This window comes from Miscanthus floridulus, chromosome 2 (genome assembly GCF_019320115.1).
Source record: "Miscanthus floridulus cultivar M001 chromosome 2, ASM1932011v1, whole genome shotgun sequence".
Classification (NCBI taxonomy): Eukaryota; Viridiplantae; Streptophyta; class Magnoliopsida; order Poales; family Poaceae; genus Miscanthus; species Miscanthus floridulus.
The window spans coordinates 24355420-24364458 of record NC_089581.1 but is presented as its reverse complement, the minus strand read 5'-3'; the positions used below and the strand labels follow the sequence as shown (position 1 = coordinate 24364458).

Sequence of the window (9039 nt, the reverse complement as noted above, 5' to 3'; positions counted from 1 at the left end):
GACCCAGCCGTCGTATAGTGTGGAGACAAGCCCAATCAGGCTGCTTCTGAATTCTGATTCTTCTTTTTCTCGAAAACAAACAAAAAAAAGAATTCTGATTCTTCTCAACGCCTCCGCTAACTTCCTGCGAGCGGCCCCGCCCCGCCGTTTCCAGAACTTTATACCATCTTCCAGATGCGTTGCTCCAGCCACAGCTTCACGGGGCTCCCCGCTAGTGAGCTCTATAAAATCCTCTTCCTTTCCCTTATCTCTTCCTCAACCTCTCGCCATTTCCCAGGGTCCCCAAAAACCAAACCAAAATCCCATCGCCCGCACACTCCAATCCAACCCTTCTTCATCCCTCTCACTTCCTAGGGTTTCGTGAACCCTCCTATCTGGTCAGACGACCTCTCCTCGCACCGCCGTCGGGCTGTCCATGGCGACCACGACCGTCCCCACCTCGACCCCATTCTTCGCGGCCCACCACCAGGGCCCCCGCCGGAGCCGACCCTCCATCTCCGCCGCGGTCTACGGCCGCGGCCGCCGGTGGCGCCCGCTGCGGGTGGCGTGCGAGAAGGTGGTGGGCATCGACCTGGGGACCACCAACTCCGCGGTGGCCGCTATGGAGGGCGGCAAGCCCACGATCGTCACCAACGCCGAGGGGGCGCGGACCACGCCCTCGGTCGTGGCGTACACCAAGTCCGGCGACCGCCTCGTCGGCCAGATCGCCAAGCGCCAGTCCGTGGTCAACCCGGAGAACACCTTCTTCTCCGTCAAGCGCTTCATCGGCCGCAAGATGAACGAGGTCGACGAGGAGTCCAAGCAGGTCTCCTATCGCGTCATGAGGGACGACAACGGAAACGTCAAGCTCGATTGCCCGGCGATTGGCAAGCAGTTCGCAGCTGAGGAGATCTCCGCGCAGGTTTAACACTAATTCAGAATGTATCTGCAGTACCTCTTTTGGTTTGTTGGTACTCTGTTTCCTGGATTCTGACAGTGCAGTGTACAGTTAATCAGTTATCTCAGCAGAGTTGGTGCATTTAAATTGTATTATTATGCTAGACTTATGCTTCTACCAGTGGATAATTTGCCTTATAATATGCTTCTACCAGTCGATAATTTGCCTTGTAATTTAGCGGATTTTCATGATATTAGAATTATTTTGCAGCATTTGCTTTTAAAAAATCGGTGCTGCTAGTTCAATGACCATCGGTTAGCCATAATTACCATGAAAATGAAATCGTTATCATGGCTAATTAGTTTTCTTTCTGTTGATTGCTCGATGGGAGTCCAATATTTTGCCTTAGGTTTCCTATATGTGCCTCAAATTCAAAGCATGGTTGATGCCTTGATGGTTGTTTCGTCACTTAAGTGGTTGAATCTCAGTCACATAGTACTGGGCATTTCTGTTTTTGTGACATCATATTCATATGCTTTGCTCTGCATGTCATCCATATTTCTTATGGTAATTCTGTTGATAATAAGAATTGAAACAGATATGACTAGCCTTTGAAACTAACTGTTATGCAAGATGTACTTTTGATTGTACATACTGTTTCTGATCCAGGCTGCTGTACATTTTATGTCTTGTAGGTGCTGAGAAAGCTGGTGGATGATGCATCAAAGTTTTTGAATGACAAGGTCACAAAGGCAGTGATCACAGTCCCTGCTTACTTCAACGATTCACAAAGGACAGCGACCAAAGATGCTGGCCGCATTGCTGGGCTGGAGGTTCTGCGTATTATAAATGAACCTACTGCCGCATCGCTAGCGTATGGTTTTGAGAAAAAGAACAATGAAACAATTCTGGTTTTTGACCTCGGAGGTGGCACCTTCGATGTTTCAGGTATCTGTCCTGTTTGGTGTTCTTGTGAATACCTACTTCTCAGAGATTTTTAGACTAAAGATCAAGTTATGAGAATCTTGGTGCACAAAAGAATCTCAAATAAAATCCTAAACAAATCACTAGCAAACCCTAAAACCGAAAGGTGTCACGTACCATGGAAGTTTGACCATATTATCATATTCCACATTTTTTTTGTTGTAATTCCCCTGACCTGTTGAGAGATGTTTTAAATGAAATTGTTGGTTCCACTTGGATCATATATTCCCTTGATATTTTCAGTTCTTGAAGTTGGTGATGGTGTTTTTGAGGTGCTGTCTACATCGGGTGACACTCACCTTGGTGGTGATGACTTTGACAAGGTTAGTCATTGGTTATATTTTTTCAACAGCAAATGCATTTTTTTACTGCAATTCTAAAGGTTTCTTCATTTTTCTTTATCTTCCCCTATCTCTTGGCACACAAAAATCCTTGCTTCCTTCGCTTTGTAATCTCATGTCAGTGGCTATCCATCAATAGGGTATTTGCAGCTACATGTTTAACTTTTTCTTATAAAAAAACATGTACTACCTGTTATAAGATGTCATATGTATGACATGAACCTTAGAGAGCTGTGACAACTAATAAAGTATGCAAAAGTATCCTTTTTTATATGTTCTTCAACCATACACACAAAAAGTAGCTATTTGAGACTGACAATGTGTGGATCAAGAGAACAAATGTAGTTTTTGGATTGAGTAATTTAGTTACACTACAGGGTGCATATTGATGTTGTCACAGTGTGTTCTTGATTTCTTGGTATTGTATATGTTATTTGTGTTAGTTCTTCTGGGAGCTCACAGTTAGCATTACCATCAGCGCTTACCAATGCAGTGTGCCAATGTCTAAATTATGCACCAAGTATTTTATGCTCTTTCTTTTCAATGAGGTTATATACACTAGTCATTATGATTTTTAGAATCCACTATTTGTAAAATATGTTAAAATTTGGTGGGATCAAAGTGGTAAGCAAAGCTACATATTCTGGGATTGATAGTGCAACTGCTAATATCTTTGAACTTGATTTGGTAATTTCTTTCCTGTGGAACTGTAATCATAAGTGGTACAGTAAATCTTAAGTGGTTGCTGTGCATGTCATAACTCAAAGCTTCTGCAAAACGCATGTCTTTATAGTGCCATATATGCTTTCAGAGAATTGTCGATTGGCTCGCTGGAAACTTCAAGAATGATGAGGGCATTGACTTGCTAAAAGATAAGCAAGCTCTGCAGCGATTGACGGAAGCAGCTGAGAAGGCAAAGATGGAGCTGTCATCTTTGACCCAAACAAACATAAGGTTCTTTATTCTCAGCACTAACATCCTTAAAGCATGCTATTTTTTGCTTGCTCTGTTCTAATTTTTTATTTGTTCCTTCAGCTTGCCATTTATTACAGCTACTGCAGATGGCCCCAAGCATATTGAGACTACTCTTACCAGGGCTAAATTTGAAGAGCTATGCTCAGATCTCCTTGACAGGTACATAATTATGGCCCATGATAGCATAGTCAGATCAAATATTATAGATGTACATAATTTTGCATGTTTCTGACAACTACTAGCATTTGGTTAAATATGGTCCGATTGGATTGAAGATAGAACTTGTTGCTGATATATATTTTTTGTCAAACTGTCATTCAGGCTGAGGACCCCTGTGGACAATGCCCTTAGAGATGCAAAGTTGCAATTCAAAGATATTGATGAAGTTATTCTTGTTGGTGGCTCAACTAGAATACCAGCTGTTCAGGAGCTTGTCAAGAAAATGACAGGAAAGGACCCCAATGTGACAGTCAACCCTGATGAGGTTGTTGCACTTGGAGCAGCTGTGCAGGTCAGTTCACAAGCAACTCTTGTTTGGTTAACTAACTTATGTTTGGAAGTATGCTACCAAACATGTCACAACGCTGTATTGAGAATGGTATTCTCGCAAAATTCTGTCCAAACCATAGAAATGAGAACATTACACTGTCCTTGTTGGCAGATTTTGGAGATGAGCAATGCCCTAGTGTATGTTGTAGCTTGGAGTTACTCCTACATTGCATTATGGTATGTTTTTCTGAGTGCCAAGTTTTTTACTGCAGGCTGGAGTTTTGTCTGGTGATGTTAGCGACATTGTCCTTCTTGATGTGACCCCCTTGTCCCTTGGTTTGGAGACACTGGGTGGTGTTATGACCAAGATTATCCCACGGAACACGACTCTGCCTACCTCGAAGTCAGAAGTTTTCTCAACGGCTGCTGATGGCCAGACTAGTGTGGAGATCAATGTTCTCCAAGGAGAAAGAGAGTTTGTGAGAGACAACAAGTCCCTTGGTAGCTTCCGGCTTGATGGAATCCCTCCGGCCCCACGTGGTGTTCCGCAGATTGAAGTCAAGTTTGATATTGATGCTAACGGTATCCTTTCTGTTGCTGCTGTGGACAAGGGTACAGGGAAGAAGCAGGATATTACAATTACTGGGGCCAGCACTCTGCCAAAGGATGAGGTATGTCTTGAGCAAGTGATGTACTGTCATGTTGTAAACAAATTTTTTTTAGTACTTTAGTCCTCACTCCTTTTCATACTGTTCAATGTTTCTGATCAATTGGATCTGTATCAATCAAAAACTGCCTAGGTGGAGAGGATGGTTGACGAAGCTGAGAAGTTTGCAAAGGAGGACAAGGAGAAGAGAGACGCCATTGACACCAAGAACCAAGCCGAGTCAGTCATCTACCAGACCGAGAAGCAACTGAAGGAACTAGGGGACAAGGTCCCAGGTGAGGTCAAGGGGAAGGTCGAGTCAAAGCTGCAAGAGCTCAAGGATGCTGTTGCTGGTGGCTCCACACAGACGATGAAGGACGCCATCAGTGCATTGAACCAGGAAGTCATGCAGATTGGGCAGTCCCTCTACAGCCAGCAGGGTGCCCCAGGCGCAGGACCTGCCCCAGGTGCTGATGCTTCTGCTGGCTCAGCTGAGAAGCCAGGCGACGAAGGCGATGTAATTGACGCAGATTTTACTGACAGCAAGTGAGAGGCAAGCTGGGTTTCGATGGAGGCGGTTCGCCGGGGGCTGTTTTGCTGCGAGGGAGGCATTTGTTTCCACAAGATTGTGTAGGATGTGGGTGTACTTTTTGGTAGATTGGCACCTTGTTTCCTTTAGGTTGCGTTTGGAAGTAGGTATTGAGACTCAGAATTCGGATTTGGAATTGCTAACTCCGAATTTAGAGTTTTGGATGAAGGTGAGTTCGGGAAAGCTCAGATGTTAACTGTCCTGAATGTACATAGGCCTTTTTATTTTGTTATATCAAGAGCCTTCGACCTGGCAGTGCTTCTGGGTTATCTGCATCTTTCCTAACTTTCTTGGTGCCTGTTGGAGGCCGGTCATGGAGGTGACATTGCCACAGTGGCTGACGTTCGGATGAGCGTGGAGGAGACCGTGGCGGTCCAAACTCCAAAGGCCACGTACCTCGAGCAATAATAATGTTCTTACACTCCGACTGCATTTGCCTACGATTCTCCGACTGCGTTCTAACACTCCGGCCTGGGTTAGAACTACTTTTTTTTTTATTTAGCAGCAATGCATGATATCGAACAACGTTATATTTGGAGTGCTTATATGGCCTCTATTTTTGCAATTTCATTGTATCACTGTTTCTCGTTGCATGCTTAACCCACGTACTTACGATAATGACGGTAGGGAATTACTACAAGCATCCACTACTTATACCATGGCAATGGAAACTGAACTCGTTAAGCACATCACGGGATTCAAGAATGGAAATCAGAACATACTGAAGTCGTTTTATGCCAAACGGATAAAACAAAACGGATTCACCTAAGGAGCCATTTAAATTGTGCAATTTCACCATAGATACGGCGATACATTACATATATGTACATAAACGCCAACACGTGACTGCATACATGGTACACTGAGCTTGTTCAAGGGGTACGGTGCGTGTGCCAAAAAGTCGATCTCCATTTTTAAACTAGCCCACGGGCATCGCCGGCTCAGGGACGTAGGGAGTAGCACAGAGCATGAGAGAGTTCTTCCTCCGCACGCCGAGCCCCATGGCCTCCTCCATGTCGAGCTCGTCGACGCCGGGGGGAAGCCTCCAGTCGAAGTGGTACATGAGCTGCAGCAGCGCCAGCTCCATGCCAGCGAGCCCGTAGTTGTAGCCAGGGCACATCCGGCGGCCGGCCCCGAACGGCGTGAACTCGAAGTGGAGGCCGTAGAAGTCGACGGCGCCGTCCTCGGCGAACCGCTCCGGCCTGAACTCCTCGGGGTCCTTCCAGTAGCGCGGGTCCCGCGAGATCGCCCACGCGTTGACCACGATCCGCGAGCCGCCCGGCACCACGTAGCCGCCGAGCTCCGCCGTGTCGATGCTCTCCCTGGGCACCAGCAGCGGCGCCGCCGGGTGCAGCCGGATCGCCTCCTTCATGACCAGCTTCAGGTACTTGAGGTCGCTGCTGCGGAGGTCGGTCTCGGTGATGGGTCTCCTTCCCGCGGAACGTGCGCCGGATCTCGTCCTGTAGCTTCTTCATCACCCGCGGGTTGCGGACGATCTCCGACATGACCCACTCCGTCGACGAGCCGGACGTGCCCGTGCCGCCGGCGAACATATCCTGTGTGTGTATAGTATATATCTATTAGATACTTAGTACGTCAGAACGTACGTACGGAGTTGCATGCAGAACATTTTTTGTCGATGGAATCGAATCACAAATCAAAAGATAATAATAAAGAAGAAAAAAAAGGGAGGAGATGCGGTAATAAAGAAGTAAAGATATCAAGAGCATGTTCGGTTGGCTGATTCGTTTATGAAAGAGAGAAATACTGTTGACTGGTTCATATAAATAGTGTCCATACGAGGGGGCTTGCCAGCCAGCCCAGCCAGCCGCCGATCACGCTGCAAGACGACAGCTTTGATGGTGTTGTCCGTGACAGGGAAGCCCCATGCGTCGTCGTTCTTCTGCAGCGTCAGCACGACGTCGACGACCTTCTTCCCGGCGGTCTATTGGGATTTAGTTCCACATCGTGTAGCGATGGTGGGGGGCACAACATATAAGGCGGAAGAAGCCCACACCTATCAGGTTATTCTTTTGGGTTGAGTAAGACCCAAAGAGCTTATATGTTGTAGTTTCAGTGGACCTAGTACCTATGGGAGCGCAGGCTCGTGGTAACGAGCCGGGCGGCTATAAGCCAGCTCCAAGATCGTGAATTCGGTGGTCCCCACCGGTTCTAACAATTGGTATCATGAGCCCATGGTTAGAAAAGCTAAAACCCAATAAAAATTCTCGAGCGGGTTCCAACAATTGGTATCATGAGCCCATGGTCAAAAAAGCTAAAACCAACAATTGGTATCATGAGCCCATGGTCAGAAAAGCTAAAATCCAATAAAAAATCTCGTGTGTGACTAAAGGAAAGATTGTTGGGGTTTAGTCCCACGATGTGGGAGAGCACAACATATAAGGCAGTGGCACCCCGATGTATGACTAAGGAGGAGATCGGAAGAAGCCTACACCTAACAGACTAGCCTTTTGGGTACCTATCAGACTAGTCTTTTAGTCTTTTAGTCTTTTATGTACCTATCAGACTAATCTTTTGGGTTAGGAATGCCCAATGCCTTATATGTTGTAGCTTCGGTGGACTTGGGACCTGTGGGAGCGCAGGCTCATGGTAACGAGTCGGGACGGCTGTAAGCCAGCTCCAAAGATCGTGAACTCGGTGGTCACCACCGGTTCCAACAATTGGTATCGGAGCCCATGGTCAAAAAAAGCTAAACCTCACCACCGGTTTCAACAATTGGTATCAGAGCTCATGGTCAAAAAAAAGCTAAACCCAATAAAAATGGTGGGGGCACCCCAATGTGTGACTAAGGGGGAGATTGTTGGGGTTTAGTCCCACATCGTGTAGCGATAATGGAGGAGCACAACATATAAGGCGGAAGAAGCCTCCACCTATTAGGCTAGTCTTTTGGGTTGAGTAAGGCTCAAAAACCTTATATGTTATAGCTCCGGTGGACCTGTGACCTGTGGGAGCGCAGGCTCGTGGTAATGAGCCGAGCCGGCTGTAAGCCAGTTCCAAGATCATGAACTCGGTGGTCACCACCGATTTAACACGGCCACCATCTGGGCGTGCTCCCGGCGCCTCTTGTCGATGATGTCGACGAGTATGGCGTCGAAGGTGCGGTGTATCTCCCGGAGCTTGCGCTTCATCCCGGTGAGCTCGCCGAGCACGTCCCGGAGCCTCGGGAACAAGTCCGGCACGTTGAAGCCGCTGGACAGGCCAATGACGCGCTTGATGGCGTCCTGGAACACGGGCATGTCGGGGCGTACCTCCCCGAACGACGACCTCGAGATGGTGCGGCTGCTGATGTCGTACAGCATCCTGGTCAGGTTCACCGGCGCGCCGGCGGCGGCGGCGGCGCGGATGGCATCCACCTGCCGCGCCACCTCCTCGCGGATGCACTGGAAGGAGCGGATCCGCTTGGGGCTGAGCACCTCCTGGATGCACAGCTTCCGGATCTTGCGCCAGTAGTCGCTGGTGGGCGCGAAGATGATGTCGGCCCAGCCGTAGCCGCAGATGCCGCCCACCAGCAGCCGCCGCCGTTTCGCGAAGTTGGGGTCCTGCACCTTGAGCACCTCGCGCGCCAGCTCCCGCGAGGTGACCACCACCACCAGCAGCGGCATCGGCCCGATCCTGAGCATCATGATGGGGCCATGCACGGCAGCCAGGTCACGCAGTCTGCGGTGCACCAGCGTGTTCACCACGTAGTGCACGCTCCCGATCACCGGCATCGTGCGCGGCCCCGGTGGCAGGCGACGACGACGGGAGCCCACCAGATGAAGGAACGTCAGGATGGACACGGCCAGCAGCGCCAGGAGGATGGCGTTGTACATGCTGTCGTCCATGCTGCCGTCAGATGGATGTCACTGCTGGACAGTCTGTCCAAGTGATGTCGCTGATAGGCTATTAGAACGCTCAGTGGTCTAGGGCTCGGGCTCCCAGCTGTATTTATAGCTGCGTTCCTCTCGGACGCGAGCTTCGTTTAGATGCCGAAAAAATTTCAACCCGATGAATAGTATCATTTTCGTCTTATTTGATAAATATTGTCCAATCGTGGACCAACTAGGCTCAAAAGATTCATCTCGTGATTTCCAACTAAACTGTGTAATTAGTTATTTTTTTTACCTACATTTAATAC

General features: G+C 48.2%; 1 protein-coding gene and 1 pseudogene across 1 annotated transcript; one reads left to right on the top strand and one right to left on the bottom strand.

The window, feature by feature from the left end:
- The first annotated feature begins 210 nt into the window (after positions 1-210).
- LOC136520134 (stromal 70 kDa heat shock-related protein, chloroplastic-like) lies at positions 211-5170 on the top strand. The gene is made up of 8 exons (XM_066513560.1): positions 211-901; positions 1573-1825; positions 2105-2184; positions 3014-3156; positions 3238-3336; positions 3499-3688; positions 3939-4337; positions 4467-5170. The coding sequence occupies exons 1-8, from the start codon at positions 416-418 to the stop codon at positions 4860-4862; spliced, it is 2046 nt and encodes a 681-aa protein (XP_066369657.1). The 5' UTR covers positions 211-415; the 3' UTR covers positions 4863-5170.
- A 650-nt stretch (positions 5171-5820) lies between these two features.
- Positions 5821-8746, bottom strand: LOC136538237 (premnaspirodiene oxygenase-like; annotated as a pseudogene).
- Between the last annotated feature and the right edge of the window lie 293 nt (positions 8747-9039).

Bases quoted from the DNA above. Each gene is read 5' to 3' on its own strand.
- LOC136520134 (XM_066513560.1), top strand. From the start codon at position 416: ATGGCGACCACGACCGTCCCCACCTCGACCCCATTCTTCGCGGCCCAC. The intron at 1,826-2,104 runs GTATCTGTCCTG...TGATATTTTCAG, and splicing joins TGGCACCTTCGATGTTTCAG to TTCTTGAAGTTGGTGATGGT. The intron at 2,185-3,013 runs GTTAGTCATTGG...ATATGCTTTCAG, and splicing joins GTGGTGATGACTTTGACAAG to AGAATTGTCGATTGGCTCGC.